This window comes from Ambystoma mexicanum, chromosome 1p (genome assembly GCF_040938575.1).
Source record: "Ambystoma mexicanum isolate Mex_15411 chromosome 1p, UKY_AmexF1_1, whole genome shotgun sequence".
In the NCBI taxonomy this organism is placed as follows: Eukaryota; Metazoa; Chordata; class Amphibia; order Caudata; family Ambystomatidae; genus Ambystoma; species Ambystoma mexicanum.
In genome coordinates, this window is record NC_090921.1 from 173620507 (window position 1) to 173647370 (window position 26864).

A 26864-nucleotide genomic window follows, 5' to 3' on the forward strand; every position below is an offset into this window, starting at 1 on the left:
GATCGAGCAGAGGAACAAATCCTCTGCTTGCAACACAAGGACCGTGAAGATGGCAGAGACAAACCAAATCAGAAGAGCAGATGCTCACGAGCCGGCGACACCGAGGGGAGGGACGAGCGACTACATCCCTGCTGGAATGCCAACCTGCTGGAACACACCCGTAGGCAGAGAAGGTACCAGGGTTTCCCAGGGCAGAGTGGGCGAGCAAAATTGAAGAAAGAGAAAGACGCACTGGTGGTTACGGGAGCCCTAGATACCAGAGCATTCAATATTTCATTAAACTTTGAAACCAGTACTAAGGTTAAAGAAACCAGAAAGCCAGAGGGGGCGTAGAGAGCCCTGGAGAAATAATAGACATTTGGGAAACCATACATAGGAGGGAACCTGTAAGGTTTCACCAATGTGCTCAGGATGGAAAACCAAAGAGTAGAAAGTGGCTAAAGTGGTGGACAAAGAAAAAGGAAATCATTTCTGCAAGTACAGAACTTGGTACATTTAATTTACAGAAAAAACATGCACATTCTTATGTAGAGTTTTGAAAGGGTAACCTGGGACCATTTATTTTCTGAGCTGCTTTCTGTCTTTGCACTATGAACTACTGCCTCAAGAGAGACCCTTCGAAGATTGGCTGGGCAAGCCTCAATTGAGATGCTAGTTGTCTGGCGTATTTTGTATTTTTTCTATAGTGGTAGGGTGAGGTAGTATATAGGTTTGGACCGAGAACTATTTATGATTTGGACAACTGATAAGCACCCTCTGTTTAGTAGTTAGGGAAATCCCTCTTAGCAATATGGCTAGGTAGGCATTTTTCCTTTTGAGTTCAATAAAACATAATTGAAAGGTAATTTTCGAGTCAGACTCCTTGTTCTGTTCTGCCACATATGCCATACCTTGCCAAAATCATGGAATGCTTCTTCACAAGCCGAAACAAACCCATCACCATAAACTACCTTCTCAACCAATTCCAATCTGGCGTCCACCAGGCCCCACAGCACTGAGAATCCTACACATCACAGCCTGGAGGAGCTCCACAACAAAGTATACACATCCCTTCTTGCACTCTTCGATCTCTTGTGAGAAACCTGAGGGTATTCTCCCAAGTAGACCTCGAGAATCCTTTATTCGGGTAGACAAGGAAGTGCTGACGCTCTCAGATCCCAACCCTGGGGGTGGACAAGCGAGGGAGGATCACCTGAGTAGGAGGGCCCAGGGTTATGCTGGGGGGAATACGCCAGGTGAGACACGGTACTATACCGGGGACGAAGGTGAAGAGGGTGAGTTCTCTGAGGCTTTTGTGGGCTGCACCACCTCAACCTCCCTTCTACCTAAAGTATCTCCCCTATCTTAATCCAACCACCCCTCCATATCTGGTAAATCCGCTAGGTACCCAAACCCTGGTACATTCGAAAACCAAAATTCCCTGAATCTCTTTTCTACCCGAGTACTCCCAATCATTCTTCTCCATGTCACTTTGATTATTCTTTTCCGAACACCCAGTCTAAATTGGCAGAACACTAACATTGCCATATCCCCCCGGTTCGTTTCACAATAATAATCAGTTATTTGTTTCAGAAATCCTGCCAATCTCACCCTTTTCAGTTTTCTAACCCCCCTCAATTTTCCAACACAAACACTTTTTTACATTGTGAAAAAAAATGAAATAGTACTAAAACTGTTCACCTGACATGTCCCGACACAAGGGTCAGGCAGAGTCAGGCAATTAATCAAAACCACACACACCAGACGACCCTTCCTTTTACCCCACAGGGATAAAAGGTGGAGCTTGAGAGCACAATAACGAGCAAGGCAGACCGCACGACGAGAGAGCTAACCGAGCACAGCAGTTCAAGAGGAGGAGAAATTGAGAGGGTGCCAAGGAGAGAAGTGAACTTCCCCTCCCGACCAAGATCTGTGAAACCTCTGCAGTAGGAATCGTAAGAACTCCAACAATAGCCAGCATGTGCTGCAGCAGATGTCAACGGTACATATGGTCCTTCTCCGCTGACAACCAAGCAGGGGGGAGACGCTTGGCCCCATGGTACCAGCCTTGATTCCAGAGACCAGGAAAGCCAAGCGGTTCATCACAGCCGGTTAGTCGAAGGGAGAGCCGATAAGAAAACGAACTGTGTTGAACGAAAGAAGCAAGCTGCTGATTAAGTGTTTAACTTGTTTATTCTTGAATTCGAGATATATTACCGCTGTGAATATGTTATATATTTGTTACAAATTGATTTTTAAAACCTGTTTTATCTTTGTTTATATTTCTTTGTAGAAATCTTATGATTAGTAGCCCCTGATGAAGAGTATAATGGGCAATTTGTTCATTAAATTCATGAATTGACTACTGAATGGTTATTTGAAGATTGTTTAAGCATTTTATTCCTTAACCTCATAAATGTTGCATATTAATTGACTGTACTTTATCAAATCAATAAGTAGTAATTTTGGTTCCTCATTAGGAACCACTTGCCACTTACTATTAACTACTTGCCTAACTTAGGTTACCAGATAGTGAGCAGGGGACGTGAGTTCCTCAATAGGGATTTTTTTTTCTTTTTCACTGTTACTTAAACAACCTACATGCCTAGGTTGTGACTTGTCTCCCCCGCACCTGAAACACATTGAGTATCTCGTTATAAAAGCACATGAGTTTATTTAAAAACCTTTTTTGGGTAATTTCCTCACTAAATCATAAATTGGTGTGCATTGTGTCAACTTAGTGTGGTCAATATGTCTTTACTGTTGCCACCATGAGTTCCTTGCACTCTACATAGCCTTCAACACCATTTGCCATACCATTCTCCTAAAGATCCTATACCAGAGGATGGAACTCTCAGGTACTGTGCTAGACTGCTTCACCTCCTACCTGACTGACAGAACACTCTGCCTCCATGCCCCCTTATTGATCCGATCCCACCCCAGTCAACTACCGGATTCCCGAAGGACCCTTATGGTCTCCCCTCCTCATCAACCTATGTGTTGAATCCCTTGGACAGCCCCTTAGCAACCACAACGTTAATTTCCACCAATACGCAGACGACATACTAGTATACTTATAAATCTCCCTCTCGCAACTCCACTCTAAAGCGTTCTCTTCACCTGAATGCCCTCCCACTTACCAAACTAATCCTTCCAATATGGAATACCTCCTCATCTGCCCCCACAGGCACAAACCTGACCTCATACCCTGGATCAAAGAACCTGCCTTGGACAACCAACCAATATCCCTATTCACACGGTCAAATCTCTATGCTTTTCCATCGGCCCACCCCACCTCACTTTTACAGATCATATAGCTGCAGGCACTAAATCATGCAAGCTACAACTACACCACATACACAAGATAAAATGCATCCTTCCCCCCTCATACACCACAATCACAAGATAAGATGCATCCTCTTCCCCGTCACCTCCTCCTTACGACTCCCACACTGTAGTCCATGCACTAGTTCTGCCCAAATAGGACTACGGTGGGACACTCTTCACTGGACTCCACAAAATAACTTTTAAGTTATTGCAGCCTCAAGATAAGATCTGCCGCTTTTGTCACATCGCTGGCGTCAAAGAAACCTTAGAACTTGTGGTTACTCAATGCACTAAATTGATGGCTCCTAGACAAATGCATTACGGTAGACATTGTAAATACTTGGGTCAATTAGAATGGCATGATTGTTGAGAGGTGATTCTGCAGGGTTCATATTTACCCTTTTAAATAGCCACGGTGATTTCCTTGGAAAGTTTACAATTGGAAACTTATTTGGTTGTGAATTGTATTGTCTAAATGAGTTGTATAATAACACTTTGTTGCTTTTTTGTTTTATTCTGTTGTTGCATCATCAAGGTGTTTACTTTGTTTTAATGATACTGGTTTTATTGAGAGTTAATTTCTTGCTTTATAGTTGGGTATTTTAACTTATTATGTTGTATTGGTTTTTAATTGTTTCAATATTGTTTTGTATTAATATTGAAAGGTTGATTACATTCAACTAACACAATACAATAAAAAATCACTTTTGCTGCCCTGAAACCCATACAGAATACAACAGCAAGACTCATCCTGCAAATACTGAAACACTCCTATATTACCCCTGCTGCCTCCCAACTCCATTGTCTCTCCATACGCCATACCTCAGAGAATTGCTTTGAAAAGACTCTGCATTGTCTACAGAGCCATCCACCTTAAACACCATCCTTCCTCCACAACAAACTGAAGCCTATCACCAGCACAAACACCATACAAGCTAGCCAACATTGCATGCTCCTGCCACTCTGCAAACTATCATGCACACCCTTCATCAGCACTTTTTGAAAATGTCTCAATAACACCCCCTCCGCCCCCCCCCCCCCCAACCCCACACCTAATCTAGCCACACCAACTTCCCCGGCATTGCCTGTCTAGTCTTTGTGCCTATACGGGAAAAAGTAACTTTTGTTTCACTTCCACCTTCTGAAATGGTGTACCTTGTAAGGTGCTTTGAGACTGGGGTAGGGACAGAACTGGACAAAACAACTTCCAATTAAAAAAATACACTTCAGTCTTTAGATTTGTTTCCATTTCTTGGGACATCTTGATTGGTGTACATTTCTTGGGACATATGCATTTTGATACTGGGTTGAAGGTTGTGCAGCCAACATTGAAATATCCCCTACTAATAATGAGTCTTTTGCCCTGGAGATCCTCTGTCACTCTTTAGTTGTCAGTCATATCTGCTGGAAGCATACCTGTTTTCTCATATTTTGCATATCATTCATAATGGCATTACAGCTTGATATACCTGCAAACCTCTTCAGAGCAAGAGTACCAACTGCAAACCCACATATTTGTTTTGCCTCATTTGGAGTTGTTTGTATTTGTTTGAGCTTCAAAGTAGGAAACCTTTGTTCTGTTGAGGCTAGCAGACTCTACCAGAGGAGTTTCAGACAATGGCTTGATGACCGAAGGCCCCTAGAATGAGTTGCAGCCAAGCGACATTGTAGAGTATGACAATGTCCAAGTGGGGGGTGGGGCTAGTGGAAGGGATTGCACATGGTGTCACCAGACTCTAGGGAAAGGAAACCGTGATGGATTTGAGATGAAAAGCCATGTGACCCAGGCAGATGGATGCTGCCAAGAAGCTCAGGAGTCGTGTGTCAGACCTGACTTCCGTTGTTTTGCCATTGAAGCAGAGCCCCTTGAATTTTCTGGATGGTGAAAACTAAGGTGACCCCTTTCGTTGCATAGATTTCCCTGATATGCTACCTTCACTGAACGGCGGCCTGTCGGGGAGAACTGCTTACGCTTACTGCGCATGCCGGAGGAGGAAGCGGCGGCCAGAGAGGTAAAACGGGGTTTGGAGGGGGAGAGGGGAACAGTGGGAAAGTTTGAGGGAGGTAGAGGGAGAGAGAGGGATGCACGTGTGTGTGTGTGTATACATACGTTGGAAAAGGGAGGGCATGGCGGGGTCAGGAGTTCGGGCGTGGTGGGCTTTGCCCCCGCTGAACAAACGCCAGGCCAAGGGGTGGGGAGAGAACAAGGATTGCAAGGTTGTCCCTTGTATTAGGAGAAAGCTAGGGAAGGGAGTTCTCAACGGATTTATATTTTGCTGCAGTACCGAAATTGGCTCAGGCAACCATGCTTCATTGAAAACGGCCTGCAGGGAAACCTCATAGATCCATGAAAACTCTATGCAACGTTGGATGGCTACTGCCCTCAACACCCCTTTTCTCCACCCTCCCATCAGGCGACCTGCTAACTAGATGGAGCAGCGGCACTGAACCACAATATTGATAATTGAAAGCATGCGAGTGGATGCTACTGTGTAGACAAACTGGCTTTAGGATTGTCCATTGTCGGTGCAGCAGGACATGTCCGGATATACCAGGAAGGAGCAGGTATTTTTGAACAGCAACAGCACCAACACTCTGGTTCCAGCAGGGACTACCACTTCAGCTCCTGTGATGAACACTGGTCAAAGAATCTTCAGGGAAGCACCAGGAGGCTTCAGCAATGGATGATCCAATTGGTACTATAGGTCAAATGGAGGAATCGCTTGTAGCATGTTTGCTCTGATTGGAGATGGTCAGAGCTTCACATTCAGGAGGCTCGGGAGTAGGCGGGCAGCTTCCAGGAAGGATTTTTATGTGGTGGTATGCTCTTGCAGCTATATCAGAACCTGTAGTCAACAGAGGTCAGCCCAGCCCTCCAGACACAATCTGTGCACCTCTCAAAGTTTTGGTGGATATGAAATCTGGATCAGCTAGACTGTAGAGGAAAGAGGGTCAAAAGAAAGGGCATTCAAAAAAGGAAAACTTACAAAAAGAAAGAAGAACTCTAGAGCACCTGATCCTATTGCATCCTATTAGGATCCTGATCCTAAAGAGACTAATTCTATGGGAATGGCAGAAATAGCGAAAATCACAGTGGGCAGCCAAACAGATTTAATTGAACCACCAAAGAAAATTGCCCCATTTTTCTTGTTGGAAAAACAAAAAGGCAAATCCCTGAAGCCTGCGATAAAAATGGCTCCCATCTTTTTAAAAGCCAAAAAAGGTCTAGATGTTGAAATAGGGGGAAAAAGACCAATGACCGTTGCTGGAGTGGGACCATGCATAGTAGGTGAATTCAGTCAGTCAGGAGGTCAAGCCATGTCCAACAAGCAAGGAAAAACAAGGACGGCAACAGATCCCTGCTTTAGCTGTGAATAGGAATTGTTTAAATGACCTACCCCACTCTTAATTACCACCTAACTTAAATTTGGAGGTTCCCACCAAAAATGTAACTCTTCTAAACAGCCAATGGAATTGAAAGTCTTTATATCAAGGAAATTCCCCATCAGTCAAGTTGGTTCCCAACTCAACCGTTCAAAGATTCTCTCTGATATGAAGCTAATCCTGGCTTTAAAATATTTCTCTTCTGCTGATATTGAGGTAGTCAACTTTCCCTTCACCACAGACACCATTATTAAAATCAAGCCTTGGATTGGAGTCAATCATGTGGGAGATTGAGGCCAGGGACAAGAGAGGGTTTAAGATCTCCAAATTTTGCCCTGCTCCTGTAAATACATAATCATCGTTTCCCCTGAACCAGGAGTGTAATCAAACCGCATGCAGTAAAACCGGCGGTGCTCAGCCACCAACGGCTGTCTGGAAAATGGTTCCTGAGATAATTTCCCAAGTCTTCCTTAAAATGGGCATCCAACAACAGAAGCTTTAGTAGATAACCAGGTCGGAGTACTTTCGTGGAACACCAGAGGCTATACCTCTTTCTCCCAGGAGCCGAGAAAAACTTACATTTGACTTGATTTTGTTTCAAGACACTTGGCTCACTTGTGTACTGGGGGTTGATGAATCCTCCACATTCCAACAACTTACTTTGGGGTCGAAAGGAGGTAGACAGTCTGAGGGTCTGCTGATTGCTTGCAAAAATGATACCTCCTGTGTCTCTAATATGGTATCTAATGAAAGCCAAGGTATCCTGATAGTAAGAGCAGAGAGAAAGGGTATCAAATCTGGTCTGAGCTGGACTATTGTAAACTTGTATTGGAATCCCTGGGTGCTGTCTTTGCATGAGTTTCTGCAAAAACTCTCTGACCATTTATTTGAACTATCGTCTCAGTATCCATCAGATGAAATAATTCTAGCTGGAGACTTGAACTCACAATGTATCACGACAGAAGATCAATGTTCAGGAAAGATCCGGTATCAAACAAATAATGGATCAGTATGGCTAAATTTCATGAAGGATTGGGACTTACAGATGTTTAATGGAAATGTGGGGGGGCATCCCGAGTGCCCCAACTTGGCGAAGGGGCGTTTTCTTTTCAACAATTGATTATTTCTTTGAATCTAGAAAAAAAATTGGAAAGCTGCATAAAATTTCAGGTTGAAGAAATAAATGCTGATGATCATGCAATGATCAAACTGTCATTGAGTGCTAATTATGAATCAAGTCTCTTTTTACACCCACAAATTAATATCCAATTCCGCAGGTAACTGTATTATGAAGTTTGATAGAGGTGGTAGAGCGCAGACTGACAGACTGAATGATATGGTTAACCAACTATCTGATGAATAAATCTCAGGATGCTGTGACCCCCACAAACTCTCAACTCTTTCTGTTCAATTTGAATCCCCTAAAGACTAGTCCTCAGAAACCCCATAGTTTGCATAAACACACATTTAATACTCAAATTCTCGAACAGAAAAAAGTATAAGACAACAAAAAGCCACTCTAAAAAAAACTGAACTTGATATACAAACCTACCTATGAAACAGCCCTAAGAGTCCTCAATACCAAGTACAGAAACTGGATACTATCACACAGTTATACCATTCTGCAACATGACAGAGAAATAATGCTCTGTTCATTAAGTTAGAGGAATTCCAGAAATTTCTGGTCCATTGTTGGACCCAATCATGACTCTAACATTAACAATCCAGAGATCATCATACAGGAACAGACCGGGTTGACTATCTCGCTCAGGTTTATGGGTCTTTAGATACTCTGGTTCCAGAGGTAGAAGTGACTGCTCAGTGGTCCTTAACCTACACCAGTACTGACATAGAATCCCTAATAAAGAATTCCTCCTTCTCTAGGGCGGTGGGACCAAATGGCCTTGGTAACTTGATCTTCAAAATGAACCCAGTCATGTGGGTGCGAGTAATTAAAAGGTTATTTGACAATATAATCCTGTCAAAAGAACTGCCAGAGTCGTGGAAACATTCGGTCATGATCCGATTTACAAAAAGATTATTAGCATGAAACTATCGCCCAATCTCGTTGTTAGATGCCGATAGTAAAATCTTTGTCGGACTAATACTGGGGGAGATGGAGAAATTGGCCAAATTAAAAGGAATCGTACCAAAGCAGCAAACAGGTTTCAGGAAGGGACTATCCACCTCCCTGAAGGGCTTATTTCTTAGAGGGTTGAGTGCGGACTCTGTTCTTTAGGGTGGTACTCCCCTATTTGGGGCTTGGTTTGACCTTTCCCAAGCGTTCTATACTGTTAGCAGGGATCTCCTGTGGAAGAAATTGCACGCGTGGGGGGCTCCCTCCTAATCTATTGTCTAGCTTGATTGAATTGCATCTTAACATATCGATGAGAGTTAGATTGTCCAGAGCAGGTTCACTATCTAGACCTATTAAGATCGATAGAGGAATCCGTCAGGGATGTTTAATAGCGCCTCTGCTTTTTATTCTCTTCTTGGCTGACCTGGATCAATATCTAAACGAGATGGGTCTAATATCAACGCGAATCAGTAATACTAAAATCAGCTGGTTAGCATATGCTGACGATGGTGTGATATTGGACCATTCTCAGGTTGGACTTCAGCGTTTATCTGCTCTAGAGGCCTATGCCCGAAATAATGATCCAACGATTAATCCTAACGAGTCCAAGATCTTGATATTTAAACATACGAATAGGAGAACCAAGAATTATTCTTGGGAATTGGATCACCGCCCAATAGAAATTGTATCCGAGCTGACTAACTTGGGAACTACAACGAAAACTTGCCTCCTTGAAACCATCAACCTAATAGTCATTAAAATGGGGGCTCAGAGGAAAAGGATTAGATCCAGGCTTTGCAAATTTTCCATATTACCATTGGTGAAATTCTATTTGGGAAAGGTGGTCCCAATTATCCTGTTTGGATTGGATATAAATCCAATCTCTATGGATGTGAACTGGGACATAACAGAGGCAAAGCTTTGGAAAAAAAACTCTGATCCTCCCTAATTGTGTTCCTATTGTATGTCTTAGGTATGAACTTGGCCTCTCCTCTCTGAGATCATGGATGGAGTGGAAGTGGATTCCATTATACAGGCTACTCTTGGATCCCCGAAGAGCTCCCTGTATGAGGATTTGTCCCTTCTAATGCAGTGTTCTGATAACCTGTTCCTTGAAAAGTTAAAATCAAAATGCTCTGAGATACTGATTAGCTCCAAGGCATAAATTAGTTTTCAAAAATTGATTAGCAGAGTTTGTTAATTAAAATTGTACTGATTAGCAAACAGACCCATTTGATTAGCAATGTTGTATTGGTATTGTTAATGTCACCAGAAGTTATTTGTACTGAAGACATAAAATGGGCAACAAAACAGAATTTTTCCATACTGCAGAAATAAGACATTAATGAGAAAGCTAGGGCTTGAAATTCAGCTAGAACTGCAGGTCAGGTAACAGTTTATTTAGCTAGTCGATCTAAGAGAAATGCATTCAACCCATAGCAATGCATGACGACAAATTTAAATGTGATTTCTGTGACATGGTGCATGTCACTACAAACCCGCTTTGATTGGCACACTGCTGCCACCCAGAGGCCAGCCATGCACAGTGAAACTTTTATTTGATATTTACTGCAAAGTAAATGTTAAATAAATGTTTCAAACATCCCTTTCAAATGGTACATGCCCTTCATAAAATCTATTCGACTATGCAAGTGGGCGAAAATACTTTGAGCTGTGGATGAGTGTCTGTAAAATGTAAAAGGGTAGCTGCATAAATGGAAACAAATAGATATGCCAAAAAGGCTTTGAAAACAGTTTGTCCAGCTGTCTCCTGCAGATGCTAATATATAATACGATCATAATTATAAAGCAAAGCGAGCTCTGGAAGCTAACTACAGTGTATGGTATTACAGTAGATCTGTAGATGTACTAACTGGATTTAACTATTGATCACTACTTTAGTTAGCTTTGTGTATTCATTATGTAATGGAAAAGAGTAAAACTATGAAGAGTGAATGGCATAGCAAGCAGAGTACTGGGCAAACAAGGTAGAATATTGTAGTTTTCAGGTTAGCTGGTATAAAGCAACAGGGTGATTAAATTAAATATCAATGAGTATGGGATCAGTGCATGGGTTGAGCACCAATTGCACAGATATATGCAACCAGAAAGTTACAGAACTAGTTTTGGCATCAAAGGCATTTGATTGTGTGACATTTTCAGAAGTGTTGACTCATCACTATGATGCATCTTCATCAACAAAATTAAATATAGTTGACACTATGAGATTTAGATGCAAAGGCCTATACTTGACTGTAAAGCATGGAGATAATGCAGTGTTTTACAGTGTCAATACTGTAATTATGCATTTTGAAATAACTTACATTTTTAGGAATGGAATTGCATGACTGTCTTTAAAAAAAAATAGATAAAGTTAACACATATTGGTCTTTGCTAGACAGAATGTAGTTAATACGTTTCAATAAAAGTATCATCCTGATTTACTTCTAGTTTGCAATTATTTTAAAGACAAATGCAATTCTTGCCTAGCACTCCCACACAGGTCTTTGGCCCTTAAGAGTGGAGGAGAACATTACTGCTGCACTTTCTCTCCATTAGCACTTGAAGTGAACAGAGAAGAAAGGGTGAAGAGAGCGCAGAGGGCAAAAGAGGAATGCACGGCTAACTGTGCTTTGCTTGAACATGGCAACTTAAATGGCTAGTTTTGCCACACAAGTGTCAATTTGATTAGCAAAGCTACAGAATTGCATAGCAAATTGCTATGCAACACTGCTTATTTTATGCCTTGAGCTCTGATTGCACGTTAGATCTCTTTATCCAAAATCCAACCAAAGTAAAAGAACGGCTGAAACGTTGGGATTGAATAGGAACATGTTAAAAATGAGGAAGGCCAAGTTGTCAGTGTCATTTTCTATGTTGGGCAAACGAAGGTCGGTCTTACCCACCTATCTGAACAAATCCCCAGATCCACGTGCAAGGGCTCTTTTTTTTAAGATTTAGATTAAATGTACTCCATACCCTGGAAATGTTATCTCCCAGGGATAAAGAAGGAGCCATCAATGATCTCTGTGATAACATCAGACTAGTAAATATTTGTTATCTAGGTGGTCTGCTCATTGGTTAGATAGTGATGATTTTTGGGATAGGTTGTCATCCGGAAATGAAAGATTTCTGACTTTAGAAGTGGTCAGAATTGTAAAAGATTTAATAGTGTATAATGCTAAAGGATGTAACTGATTTTATGATACTATGTTTGTAAAATGTGTTGAAAGTCAAAGTTTTGGCTAATGCACAATAAAAAAAGAATTTAAACGAAATTTGTGGTTACCACTTCCCTGGCGTCAGCCGAGGCCCCACCAGACAAGGAAAGCAAGAAAATATATACTTTCCGGAGGAAGGTTGCCTCCGCATACCAAACCAGAAACGTCAACAACACAAAGCTTCTTGCTAGCTCGCTAGTTACAGCTGCCACAATTGGGATGACCTGGAACGCCAATCGAAGCCGTCCCGGAACCCCTAAAGTCTCAATTGTTGAATACTATTGCAGAGGGCGAAATAAATAATCTTGATGCAGCAGATAATGCAGGATGCATCATTGCAGAGGGCATGCTCACCCAGTGCCACACCTGGCTCAGACAATCAGGGTTTAAGTTAGAAACTCAGACCACCCTCCTAAACATGCCGTTGGAGCCTAATGTATTTATTGGGAAGGCTGTCGAAGATGCCTTTAAGAGTGCTAAGGAGGAATACGGCACTCTCAGTCCCTTGGCCAGTTAACAAACAAGCCCTATGTATAACGGGGCTCCTCAAACTCTAGAAGTTTTCGGGGTCAGGGTGCTCAATGTTCCTCGGGCTATACTCGGGCGGACAGTCCTCATCTTGGGGGCAATTGCAAGGAGAAACTTCCTCTTCCTGTTTTCAAAGAGGAAATAAAAGGGGCAGAGGAAGAGGCAGAACCTCACCTGGGAGAGGCTCCACCCCTCCCAAACAATGACGCACAGCTACAGGTCCACTCCCATGCCAGTCGAGTAGGAAGCCGATTTTCACACTTCACCCACGCATGGGAGGGGATGACGTCGGACAAGTGCGTGTTGTCAATAGTGGCAGGCGGTTATTGTATCGAGTTGTTACCAAAACCACCCTACCGCCCGCCAAGACGGAGGAAAATGTCAAAAGAACAACGCATATTGTTGGAAGAAGTAAAGGCACTGCTGGAAAAGGACACTGTAGAGATCGTCCCAGCAAATCAGGTAAACAAGGGTAGTTATTCAACGTACTTCCTTGTGTCAAAGAAAGACCTTTTCATGCGGCTAATACTAGATCTGCGCCCTGCGAACAAATATGTCAAACCCCAAATGTTTAGCATGACCATGCTCCAAGTAGTAATCTCACTCCTAAAACGGGGGGACTACATGGCAACATTGGATATGAAAGATGCATACTTTCATATTTCAATGCTCACTGTGCACAGAAAATATCTGCGTTTTAAGATAGTGGAGTCCATTACCAGTTCAAGGTACTCTCCTTCAGCATCGCCTCAGCATCAAGAGTATTCACAAAGGTGATCGGAGTAGTGGCAGCACAACTGCGCAGAACGTCCATCCCAGTATACCCTTATCTGGACGACTGGCTAATTACCAGGGAATCTCCTCAAATTTGCAAACAAAGTACTCAGAAGTCAATAGACCTTCTTTTCAATCTGCGCTTCTCCATCAACGAAAAGAAATCAAGCCTAGTACCCAGCCAAATAAAACAATTTCTAGGGGCTATTCTAAAGACAAAGGAGGAGCTGGCTTTCCCCTCAAAGAGAGAGTACAAAACATGCTGTTGCAATTACCTCACTACAAGGTCTCAGACAAGCAGTCAGTTGGATGATCTAGGGGGTGTTTAGCTAACCCGGGTACAGGCTCTTCAATGGTGGTCCAGGGACAACCTGTTAAGAGGAAAACCCTTCCGCGTTCCACCAGCATAGGCAAACTGAACTACAGATGCCTGATTCGCTGAATGGGGTCTCACTTCCTTTACCACACAACCCACGGCCAATGGACACATTCTACTGCCAAAGACATATCAACTTCTTAGAACTCTTGGCAGTCCTCAAGGCTTTTCAGGCCTTTCAGAAACATCTTACAGGTTAAGCAGTGCAAGTCCTCGCAGGCAGCACCACTGCCATGTTCTACCTGAACAAGCAATAGGTACACACACTCAGTCTGTCCAAGATATCCCAAAAAATAAAAGTGGGCACTCAAGCAGAACTTTTTCCTAACCTTTCAACATGTTCCAGGGGAACTCCATTCACTGGCAGACACTCTAAGCAGATACCCTCTACCAGAAGAACACGAGTGGCAACTCAATCCTAGACAGAATATTCCCACAATGGGGTCACCCCCATTAGACATGTTTGCCACAACCCCAAATGCACAATGCCCAGATTTTGCGTCCAGGTTTCCCTAACCAGGGTCCAAGGCGAATGCCCTGTGGATGAACTGGTCAGGGAAATGTGCTTACGCTTTCCCCCAACACCACTCATGAGCAAAATAGTGCACAAGATGCATCAGGAACAAGTAACTCTAATCCTGGTTGCTCCTTTGTGGTCGAGACAACCTTGGTTCCCACATCTGCTCAAAATGGCGATGTGCAACCCAATCATGCTCCCATACCTGTACAACATGCTAACACAACACACGGGAGCATCTCTCCATCCGCGCCCTCAATCTATGAACTTGGCAGCTTGGCTCCTGAAGTCATAGAATTTGGCCACTTGAGTCCTCTGCAAAGGTGTGTGGATATCCTAAAAGCGACACAAAAGCCCAAAACCAGACACTGCTATTTCAATAAGTGGAAGAGATTTGTGATATGGTGCAGGTCAGAAACACTAGACCCAACAGAATGTTCCCTAGCTAACATTCTACATTACATGCTTTACCTACTAGACTCCGGTCTAGTATTCCTCTCCATCATAGGGCATCTGGCGGCTCTGTCGGCTTACACCACTTCACAAAACAGAGTGTCCTGGTGGAAAGTTCCTGTCATTAAAGCATTCATGGAAGGAGTATTTGTATTTGTATTTATTTAGATTTATATAGCGCTTTAAGCCAAAGCGCTTTACATGAGGAACAAGCAATTACAACAAGCAATACATAACATTGAATCAAACCAGAAAACCATACAGGGAACAATTTACATTATTGTTGAGGTTAAGTGCATATGCGGGGGGACTAAGTGAGAGAGGAGGGTTAGAAGGTGAAGGAGGAAGCGGAGAGAGCTAGGGGGGTGAATGGAAGAGGTAGGATTTTAGAGAGGTGCGAAATGAGGGGGGTAGGTGGTAGTAGAGCGGATTGGGAGGGGAAGGCGGTTCCAATGGTAAGGAGCAAGAAGTTGGAAGGAGCGGAAGCGGGAAGGGGCACAGGATGGAGGAGGGGGAGAAAGAAGGAAGAGATCTGAAGAACGGAGAGAGCGAGGAGGGGTGTAGAAAGTGAGGAGGGAGGATAGGTAGGGAGGGGCAAGACAATAGAGGGCTTTGAAGACAAGACAGAGGAAGTTGCATTTAAGCTGGGAGTGAAAAGGGAGCCATCATAGTGAGTCGAGGGAAGAGGAGATAGAGTCGTGAGGTGAGAGAAGGCAGTGGGAGCGGATAGCAGAGTGGTAGATGGATTTGAGGGGCGAGAGGTGGAAGAAGGGGAGTCCAAAGAAGAGAGTGGAGCAGTAGAAGAGTCTGGAGAAGATGAGGGAGGAGATTAGGAGTTTAGTAGCGTGAAAGGTTATGAGAGGACGAATTTTACAGATATTGAAGAGGTGGAAGCAGCAAGATCTGGCAGTGAGAGAGATGTGGTGAGAAAGAGAGGTGGGGATCGATGTGGAGACCAAGGTTTTGGGCATGAGGGGAGAAGGGGAGTTCGGGGGGGGAGGAAATGAGGGGAGGAGGAGAGGGAGGAGGAATAGTACTGGCAGGAAAAAGAGGAGCTCAGTTTTTTCCAGAGTTGAGAGAAAGGAAGTGAGAGGACATCCAGGATTTAATGGCGGAGAGGCAAGAAGAGAGCTTAAGGTGGATGTCGTGTGTGAAGGAGGAGAAGGAAAGGAAGAGCTGGGTGTCATCAGCATAGAAATGGTGTGATACACCAAAGGAGGATATAATGGGGGCAAGGAAGGAGGTATAGAGTGAGAAGAGAAAGGGGCCAAGGACAGAACCTTGGGGGACAACGTGGTTGAGAGGAAAGACAGGTGAGGAATGACCACCCCAGGAGACTGAAAATGTGGGATTAGAGAGATAGGAGGAGAACCAGTCGAGGATGGAGTCTTTGAGGCCAAATGATGAGAGAGAGTTGAAGAGAAGAGGGTGGTCAACAGTATCGAAGGCAGCTGAGAAATCAAGTAAGATAAGAATAGAAGAGTGCTTACAGTAGTGAGCAGATAGGAGAGAGTTGAGAACGGAGGTGACAGCAGTTTCAGTGGAGTGAAGAGGGCGGAATCCAGATTGGGTGGGGGGGGGGAGTGGGTGGAGATGAAGGTAGAGAGTTGAGAATAGACAATACGTTCTAGAAGTTTGGAGAGGAAGGGAAGAAGGGAGATATGGCGGTAATTGGATGCGAGATGGGGGTTAGCCGGGGGTTTTTTGAGGATTGGGATGATGGTAGCATGCTTGAAAGGAGAGGGGAAGGTGGATGTAGAGAGACAGGTGTTGAAGAAGCAGGTGAGATAAGGTATTAAGAGAGGGTAGATTTTAGGGATAAGGGAGGTAGGAATGGGGTCTGCATGAGAAGCAGTTGGATGAGTTTTGGAAAGGAGGAGGGTGACTTCAGGTTGAGTGATAGGGGTGAATGAGGACATGGAGAAGGGAGGGGGAGAAGGGGGGTGGTGGGAGAGCATAGGAAGGGGAAGAGAGAATAGATTGTCGGAGGTTGAGGACTTTGTTGGAAAAGGAGGCAAGGTCAGAGGCAGAGAGAGGAGAGGCAATGGAATCATCAGGGGTGGGAGGAGAAAGGAATCGGGTTAAGGTTTGAAAGATGCGGCGTGGATGGGAGGACTGTGAGTGAAGAAGGTCGGAGACGTAAGTACGCTTAGCAGAGTTGAGACAGGAGTCATAGAGAGAGTGATGGTCGAAGTATGCAGATTTGTTGGAGGGGGTGGAGTGTTTGAGCCAAGAACGTTCAAAGCGCCTAGGAAGGAGGCGCATGGAGGAGAGATGGGGAGAAAGCCAAGGTTGAGCAGTACGGCGGGAAGGGTGAAACGAGGAGAGAGGGTAAAGATGATCTAGAGCAGAGGTGAGGGAGGAGGTTAGGGTGGAGGACGCTTCAGTGGCTGAAGGAGTGGAGAAGTGTGAGAGGGGGGAGGAAGGAGGAGCAGGAAGTAAGGAAGAGAGAAGGATTGAAGTTACGTAGGTCACGGCGGAAGAAGGGTGGAAGAAGGGGGGAGGGGGCTGCAGGGGATGGGGTGAGGGAGAAGGAGAGTGGTCAGAGAGGTAGTTGGGTAGAGAGGAGATGGGAGAGACAGAAAGAAGAGGTGAAGATTAGGTCAATGGTAGAGCCAGATTGAGGAGTAGGAGGGAAGGGAGAGGGGAAAGGAGGTAGGAATCGAGGATTGACAGGAGAGGAGAGGAAGGGGAGTTAGTGGAAATATTGAGATTGAAGTCACCAAGTACGATTAGAGGGGAGGGCTGGGGAGAGAAGGCTGAGAAGATGGTCGATGTCTTCGTAGAATGAGCCAGGGGGGCCAGGAGGGCGGTATATAATAAGGAAAGTTATAGCGTGGGGGGGGGGATTAAAGATTTTATACATGTATTCGAAGGAAGGGAGAGTGGGAAGAGAAGGAGGAGAGGGAGAGGAGGTAAAGTGAGGATGGAAGAGAAGGCCTAGGCCGCCTCCACGACCAGAGGGTCGAGGGACGTGCTCGAGAGAGGATGAAGAAGAGGTGAGTGATGAGGGAACACAGGTGTTATGAGGTGGGATCCATGTTTCAGTGACAGAGAAATTCGAGGTTGAGATGCAAGAATAGGTCAAGAACTGCATTAGTTTTATTGCAGATCGAGCGGGTATTCCAGAGGGCAACTTCAAAGGTGTTGGGGGTATGGGAGATTAGTGGGTAGATAAGGTTGCAGTGCCTGAGTGAGTGGTTAGGGAGTGGGATTGAGTGGGTTTAAGGAGGGGAGATTGAGAGAGGAAATGGCCATGGTGATGAGGTAGAGAACCTTGAGGGGGGAGAGAGGAGGGGGAACAGAGGAGGGGGGGCGGGACAGAAAGGGAGAGTTGCGCATAACAAGGAGCAATAATTAAAGCAGAGGTCAGGTGAGGAAGGACTGGAGTACCAGAGTAAAGGCTGGTAATAGGTGGGGAGGGTTGTTGGGTAAAGTGTAGTCCAGGATGCTCAGGAGAGCAAGAGGATTGGGGCTGATGCCTAAAGCTGGGGAGGACGCTTTAGGAAGGGTGGATGGAGTAACGAGACAGTGGTGGTAAAGGTAACAGAAGCAGCAGAGGCAGTGGTGGCTAAGGTGGAGATAGTTGAGGCGCGGGTTGCAGCACAGTGTTTGCGGAGGAGATAGCTGATGAAGCGAGCCAAGGAGCAGCAGGGCTGCGATGGCTGTACGGGTGATGGAGCAGTAGAGGCTGCTGTGGCTGTGATGGCAGTCAGATGTGGCAGATGCCATAGATGGAGCAATCAAGGAAGCAGAGGAGGCTTAAGTGGTAAGGGAAGAGGTGCATCCAGGGGTCTCCAGGAGCCGTGGTGGGAAGTTGTTGATGAAGGCAGCGGAGGGCGGAGAAGGTAGACAGATGTGGACGTGCCGTTGATGGAGTAGTCTATTAGGCGGAGGAGGCTGTAGCGGTGAAGGAAGAGGTGCACCCAGTAGGAGAGGGAGGGAGAAGCACAATATGTCCAGGGAGATTAGGGCAGTGCTGGGCTTCGGAGTCACACAGTGGACACTGGAGCTGCGGAGGCCGTGGCAGAATGGTGCAGAGGGGGCGGCAGTATGCTGAGTCAGAAGCGGACTGCGGTTGTCATCTGAGGAAGGAGAAGGAAGGTGGATGAAGTAGCCCCCAGGCGTGAAGCAGGAAGGAGACCAAGCGCGACTGTGGAGCTGTCAGGACGGGCTGTGGAGGACACAGTAATGCACGTGGGAGCAGTGGGAGCTAGAGTGAGCCGCCATATGCAGTGTGATGAGCTGGCAGAAGGGACCAGGAGCTGTTGCAGGTCGAGGTTTTGCAGGCTGGGTTATGTGGTATGATGAGCTGGCTGAAAGGACTGTGTGTCTAGGAGCTGCGGGGGCCGTGGCAGGCAGAGGTTGTGGGTGCCGATGTATGGAGCTGGCTGCGGGGGCCTGGGTGCTCAGGAGCAGAAGTGGCCGTTGCAGGCTGTGGCGGAAAGAGCAGCCGTGTGGAGCTGGCTGCGGAGGCCTGGGTGCCCAGGAGCTGAAGGGGCCGTTGCAGGCAGAGGCTGAGAGCAGCCGTGTGGAGGAGGTTGCAGGGTCAGGGCGCACAGGAACAGCGGGAGCTGCTGCAGGCCGAGGTCGTGAGAGCCGCAGTATGGAGCTGGCTGCGGAAGACCGGGTACTCCAGAGCTGCGGGGGCTGTTGCAGGCCGAGTGTGTGCAGCCGCCGTAAGCAGTGAAGAGCATGCCCCAGAAGGTCTTGTTTTAGGCAGGAGTATGCAGTGTGGAGCTGGCTGTGGGAGACCAGGTACTCGGGAGCTGCGGGGGCCGTTGCAGGCCGAGAGTGTAGAAGCCGCCGTATGCAGTAAAGAGCTGGTCCCAGGAGCGGTAGGTAGTAGAGCCGACCACTGGGGCCACCGGTCCGTGCAAGTAAGATGGAGGAACGCCTAAGGAACGCCAGTAGGGCTTGCAGATCTTTGAAGTAGCCATTGGGATAAAGGACCAGGACGCCATGTTGTTGTCCACAAGGCGGGATGAAAGCAGAGGGGCAAAACAGGTAGAAAGGAGCTGAGTAATAGCGAGCGAATGCAGCCGAGTCGTGCACAAGATGTTTAGAAGGTGATAAATTGCAGGGAAGTAGTATAAATTGTTAAATATACTGCTCTCGGGAGGTAGGATTCAGCCTGAGGGAGGGAGACGACGGATCAGGCTTCCGATGCTTGGCGCCCCCTGCTCGTCATAGAGTAGAGGCGATAACCCTCCAATTTCCAACCCTCCTCTGGGTTGGGATCTTAATGTTGTGCTCTCCAAACTCAAGGGTCCAACCTTTGAGCCTATGCACAAGGCGTGCCTGAAACACCTGACTTACAAAATAGCATTCCTAGTAGCCATCTCTATAAAATGAGTCATTGAGCTACATGCTTTGTCCGTACAAGACCCTTTCTTCATAATGCACAAGCACAGCACCAGAAATACGATTACGGTGAGTAATGTATCCCATACAGTTTTTAAGTTAATGTTACATTCATCTTTTACCAACCTATAACCCATATTATTAACACTTTTCATGTCCATGATCCTAAACCTAACGTCTACTTTTAATTGTGCCAACATTGAGTTTAAGGTTTTATAAATTTAGACATTTAACATTTGAACAGGTTGACTTTTTAGTCTCGTATTGGGTGTTCTTATTCTGTATAGATGGATTTTGAACCGGAAACCAAAAAGGTATCTGCACAGAGTTATTCCTTCCCACTGGACTACAAAATGGAGAGCGATCTGTGCTATGGCATGCTTCAACACAGTATTCATGCATATTGCCCCAGAACTAAGGCTATTTGTATCTGTCCTTTTTAGTGCAGTTCTGCGATTGTCATGGCTCAATTCTGCATCACTTAACTAAGCATTATCTTAAAGGCTTGATTCAGAGAAAGCAACACTCTTCTTTGCAAAACCTTTGCGCAAAGCCCATCTTGGCTCTTTTTATGTCATCCTAGCACATGCATTGTCTGCTTGATTGTTTGTTCTCATGGCCAGGCACAGGAGTGAGACAGGGAGAGTAAGGAAACATTCCTTTACCATGACTAGTTCTCTGGTGCTTGGACTACCTCCCGCTACAAGTTCCAACCTTTGCATCGTCTCTCTCTGCATATTGCATTGGCCTGGTAAGCAACTGGTGTAAATCTATAGAAGGTGAGGCTAGCTTGCAAGGAATGGCCAGAAGGAGAATTGTGTATATGTGTTACCCCCTACATTTGTTTTGAATTGAACAGGCTTTTAGGGAGTAGTCAAATTTGAAACGTGAAAGATGAGTTTTTCTGTCTGAAATACCTGCATTCTGATATCTTTATTTTTGTATATCGTTTCAGGAAAAATACAGCATTACTTTGGATCACAGAGCAAAAATCTTTCAGAACTTGAATGGAGCAATTGGTTAGTATACAGATGCATCACAAAAAGAATAATTCAATCACCTTTCTTGTCACACAGCACTTGTTAAAAACAAAGTAGATGTTAATGTCAATGGGTCTGATTGTAAAAAACTTTTAATCTCCATGTATTTAAAATATGTTTCCAAAATTAAGCTTCTGCTACTTAAGGTTTCTTTGTGGCCCTCTCTTATATTTAATGCTGTCAGAGGAAGGGGTAGGGCTGCAGCTTGCCTTTATTATCTATTAAGGTTCCTTTTTTACAGCTTGTCTCTACCTTCAATTCATGTCTGCACATGACAAGTCAATCTCCACCTGTGCTTCTCACAACTCTTTCCCCTTCCTTATCCTCTTCTGTCCTTCTGTGGCCTCTCCTATCCCTTCCAGAACAATAGCAGTTTGTGAGCATAATTTTGGCCTGGAACAGACTGGAGTGAATATCACAATTCTACATCCATGCTTTAGGCAACTAAAGAGTGGCTGTTAATGGTCAACCAGTCCAAAAGCCAACTTGACAAATAATGTTGGGTCCAGGATTTGACACAAAAAATGAAGGTGTGAGTAAGGGTAAGAGTAACGTTGAACAATAAGGCTGCCTAGCAAAGAGTATTGTCAAAGAGAATAATTTTGCTTAATTGGCTAGTGGAAGGGGGAAAATAACAGAGGGACCACCCTTGCCCAAGAAAAGGAAAGTGTGTTGAACTAAATGGGTCTACGTTTAACTATTTAAATTGAAATAATTAGAGAGTTGACCTTTGAGATTGACCTTTGGCATGTTGATGTCTTCCTTTGGCCATGGCAAATGAATCTGAGTATATTTGCAATTACTTCAATAATTTGTAACTTACTCATCCTGTCGTGTTTCCTTAATAGTGAAGTATGCATTTTTAATATATTGTTGCTTGCAATGTTTGGAAACAAAGATTTTAATCTAGGAAGAATTACTGAAGGAAGCATTTTAATTTTATAAACCATTAACACCTACACATGCATATGATTTGATATATTCAACTGTATTAGAAAGAATATGCAGAATAAAAAAAAAGCTTTTGGATGCACTTGACAATACAAAAATATTTTCAAGAAAAATGCATTGCAATGGTGTGTCAAATTACACATATAGGATATCAAACCCACAAAAAATTGAGAAAATATAACAATGCAAAGAACTGACAAATTGATGTCAACTAGACTAATAAACACAGCACAATGTCTGAATGCTAAAAATTGTCAATATTCCATAATGGAAGCTAAACAATCATGCATTTGTCTAGCTGTTTAGAGCAGGTAGATAGGCAAGTGTTTTGGCGTCAGAAAGTTGCCACGCCTTCAGGATCGCATTGAGTACAGAATCTTTTTTGTGATCCAAACATGATGATCATTTAAGAATTATATTGTTTTCAAGAAGTTACATACCCTAAATATACAAATATATAATTCATTAGACTCTTGGTATAATTATTAACTTTTTATGCTACATCACTTTGTAAGAAGACATCTGACCCAAATCACTTAAGGGCTGAGGTCCAATTAGGGTATATCTTACTTATTTTTACATTTTTCTCAATTAGGGTACAGTGGTACGTATGAGCTAAATACCACGTGGTTTTACTATTCAATATTGAACATTTTAATTGTAAAAATCTGCATAAATAATAGAGGAAAGTGGTTTTCAAAGGTCACTTTAATTTGAAATTAAAGTAAATTCATGATGGATCTGTTTGTCTTTATTAACACGTGCCATTTATGTAATAACAACGTAATATTGATTCAACCAAACTCAAATCCTACGGCAGGACTTGATTAAAGAAACCAGATTCCCCTGTTCTAATGCAAAACCAAACTTCAAATGCACTGTGATTCGGGCAACAGAGGGTGGGGCACGCTTATCCAAGTCAATAACTTTATAAGATTGATTCATCAAAGCCACTTTACAGAGAAATAGATGTGGACTCTATTCAAAGATTATATGGATCAATGTGGACTCACTATCCTTCTATCTAGGAGGATAAATGTAAGGAGAAATTGACTGCTTTCCACTTCAGTTGCAATTCATATAGGTTTTGTTGTGTTATCTTGTATTTGTATAGAGCCGCCTTCCATGTGTAATGGCGTTGAAGCGGTGTCGGAAGCATGACATTTCAGCAGACTTTGGTCTGAAAAGATGAGAGAGAGAAGCAATGCAATGCATGCAATAGAATTGGTACTTTAGGTACTGTACATGAAGCAGAAATGTCTAGTGTGGAGACATTTGAATACGAAGAGTGGAAATGCAAAGAGTGTATTGAAGATGATCGAGTCTGATAGCTGGACCAAATAATTTTTTTGGGACTCGGTTGTAAAGCTATGGGGTGCTGGGATAAAAGCATAAAGTAGTGGAAATGACGTGCATGAATCCTTAAAGCAACTGTGTACAGTTGAAGGCACTGCTATAATTTACATGTATACAGTAAGGACTATTTGACAGCTGGAATTCTTCATGGGACTCCGTTCTGTGCTATAGGGTGAAGTGCAATGTGCATTGTACGTGCACAGTGAATGATATTTAGTCACATGTAATAGAAATTGAGCAGTGCAGTTCTCTCATCTTGGCCCAGCAGCGCTGTTGCTGAGGTGAGGCTGGTGAAGTGCTCTGGCACCTTCCATACCGTCTTGTTCGGCCCTGCCGGTAGAAGCATGCTTTCCCTGACATTTTGATGAGCGGTGATGGTGCCAGACACAAAGATCACGGGTGGGGGTTGTGAGGTGGCTGCACATGCTTGGCTCATCCTCCACCTCTTGCCAGACTACGGTGCACCCCCTCCCCCCCATGGTCAGGCATGCCCCTTGTGCGTGGCAGCTTCTGGGGTGCTGTATAGAACGTGGATTGGGCAGCGCATAAAGGAATAGCTCTGCATTCCCTCCTCAGCGCCTTCTCCCGTGATTGTGAAGCTGCAGTGCTTACACACCCACGTGCACTAGATGGCGAAAAGTTCTCTGGCTGTTTTGCCCCAGGTTCCTGATGGGTGAAGCCACAGCCACCTGTGCACGCTCACGGGGTTTCCTTCGAAGGTCACTAATTGGTCCCAGTGCAAAATCCTTTCTCCTGTATGGCATCGACATCTGGTGGTTGCCATTTTGAAGTATTTATGCGCACACGTCACTATACAGCGTGAGATCGCTTTTGAAAGGCCGCGGACGTCATCTATCATAAACATATGGCGTTCCAAAAGTCATGTGCTGAATAAATGAAATACTTTCAGTGCATTTAAGCAATAATAATGAATTAAAATGAATCGGGAAATGTGACAATATTATAATTATTACATTATTTTATATAAAGGTTTTAATACTTGTTAATGTATGTATATATAATATGGTTAATCATACATAAGGGATAACCCATCCAATTCCTCATTGAGGCCCTCCATATGTGATTATGTTCAGTAAATCCATTTATGCTTGAATATAAGGTTAATTTCTATTTTTGGTCTAGTGAAAGCTAAATCTACGATCCACCAACAAAACCCATCTGCTGTATTTGTTTTTTCAATGTACTGTCTGACCAATGGGGCTTCGAGATGTTTGGAACAAACTGTGTTTGGCAGTTCTGAAATTGACCACAGCTATAGTCTGACTTATCTTAAGTCACAGGGGTATTCAATGAAGTATACAACTCCTTTACTCTTGCAGTGCGTCATATATTGTGAATTCCAGGTGTAATCGCCTATTTGGAAACTAGACCCTTTCTTTGTGTTTTTACACAAAGCAAACACACAACAAGCGTGACGGACAATAGGTGGCGCCCAATTAAAAACGTGTTGCTTTTATGGGCAAAGGTGGGCACATTCTCCTGTGCTAAATTTAATTAGACCAAAGACCAATGCTTAATAATAATCTTTCTAATGTTTGCTGTATTGGGACTATGTGGTGCAAGGAAGGCATGGTATCAACAGCAGACAGACACAATAACTGCAAGTTTCAAAAACCTTTTTTTGTATTTGGTAAGTTTGGGAGAATTCCTAACTGGGCCTACTCTACAATAGGAGTAATCTCGACCATTAAACAAATAACAAACATGTCCAAGTCAGCCTAGTCAAAATAAAAGGCCTAAATAACCTAACCTTGCCCTCCTTCTCAAATGACAAATGTGTAAAGGGGATATCAAAAGGTAAAATAGTGTCTCAAAAGAAAATGCCAGAATGGTTTAGGTAACATTCCCCTTCCCCAGGTTCAGAAGCAGAGGGTCTCGAGAGTTTCTTAGAAGGATAGGTGATTGGCATAGGTCTATCAATCTGGTACACTTTGGCTTACAAGTGCAGTTCAACAGTTCAGGCTTTGGCTCAAGCTTTTGACAGTTCAACAAATTCTTTAGGCTTTGTCCGCCTTGCCAACAATGCACAATTCAATTCTCAACACTTTACCACAATTCACCACAGGCTTCCATCTGCCGGGCTCGAGCCTGTCTTTCTTTTCACTTTATGGGGTTCCCTTCCCCACGTTTCGTTTCATACAACTTGTATCGTACTTTACTTTTGACTGTCAAAGACTTTCGAAACTGCAAGGAATTTACATAGACCTCCGCATGGCCCCTTCAACCTCTTTAGACAACTTGACAATCTTCATCAACTCAACACCAATACTTTTTGGTACTTGTAGTTCCATAGAATAATCATTTATTTACTTTGTCTTCTTGGTGTGCTAAAAGCCAGACTGGTATTATAATTTCTTTACTTTACATTCTTGGCGTATTTAAAGTTCGTATAGTCCGGTTTTGAACTCCATCAACTTGAATTCAGAATCGCAGTTTTTTTCTGGCCTTCCTTTCCCGCTTTATCACAACATCTAACATTTCAGAGTCTTTCGAATGCGCGGTTCCGGCTTGCAGGACCACTCTGTTACTTTGTGTACTCTCATCACAGTTTAGCAATTCTTTTCCATTATGCGTTTATCGGCACACGCGCAATCTTCAACTCATGTTAGTTTCATTTGCTTTTAACACCGGGCCTTTATTGCTTTCGATAGCTCACTGGTCGTGTTAATTAGGTTTCTTTCTTCAATGCCTTTCGTGTAGCAGCCAAGGCCATTACCAATACCTTCTCTACTCCTCCCCCACTTTGTTGTTCACCCAGGAGGAGAGCGGTCCACCTTGAAGCACTTTGAAGGTGTATCCTTTTTTCTGAATCTCTTTTAGTATTGGAACGCTTGCGGCTTTCCAAAAATATGAAATTCTCGCCTGGCTCTCTCTCGTTCTCTGCAAGTGCCGATCAGCCCTTTGGCCTTCCAACTTCGATAGCATGGTTCGCATCAGACCCGGAAGAGCTGCTCCTTCTCATACCCAGCCTCGTATACAGTGTGCCTGTGCGCGCCACCTTTTATCCTAACGAAGAGTGTTAATAAGTGGCAGGTGTGTGTAGATAGGATTACGCTCCTGACTCTGCCTGTTCTCGTTAAAGGGACAGAGCCATTCCAGTTCATTAGAGGTAATCTTCCTGGCCCCATTCCTCAACTTCCACAGCTCATTAGTGTTGTCAGTGTAAAGTGGGAGGAATTATGGGAGCTGTAGTTGCCCACAAAATAGGTAGGGACAGGGGTTAGATAGGCCGTGGGAAAAGGGGATACCATGTCTCACCATCAGATGCTTCTTCCCCACTCCCCGAGGACCCCTATCCAGGTATTTCTCTCTTGCTTGTCCACCCCCAGGGTTGGAATCCAAAACCTTGGCCGCATTAGTACGGGATCCCCAGGGACTAGGTTGTGCCTTGTTTTTTTTTTACAGTGATGACTCATACGATTTTGTCACCGACTGGTGGTTTCATTTGATGACAATTGTTGGACAATATTTCGTGCAGTGTATATTGTGTACATTA

At 44.2% G+C, this 26864-nt stretch overlaps 1 protein-coding gene across 2 annotated transcripts in view; it reads left to right on the plus strand.

Moving 5' to 3' along the window:
* PLOD3 (procollagen-lysine,2-oxoglutarate 5-dioxygenase 3) overlaps positions 1-26864 on the plus strand; it is a 796608-nt gene that overhangs the window by 382026 nt on the left and 387718 nt on the right. For both annotated transcript variants that reach the window (XM_069646170.1, XM_069646173.1), the window contains exon 6: positions 20956-21019. In XM_069646170.1, coding sequence (XP_069502271.1) covers positions 20956-21019 — 64 coding nt within the window. The remainder of the gene's footprint in view (positions 1-20955; positions 21020-26864) is intronic.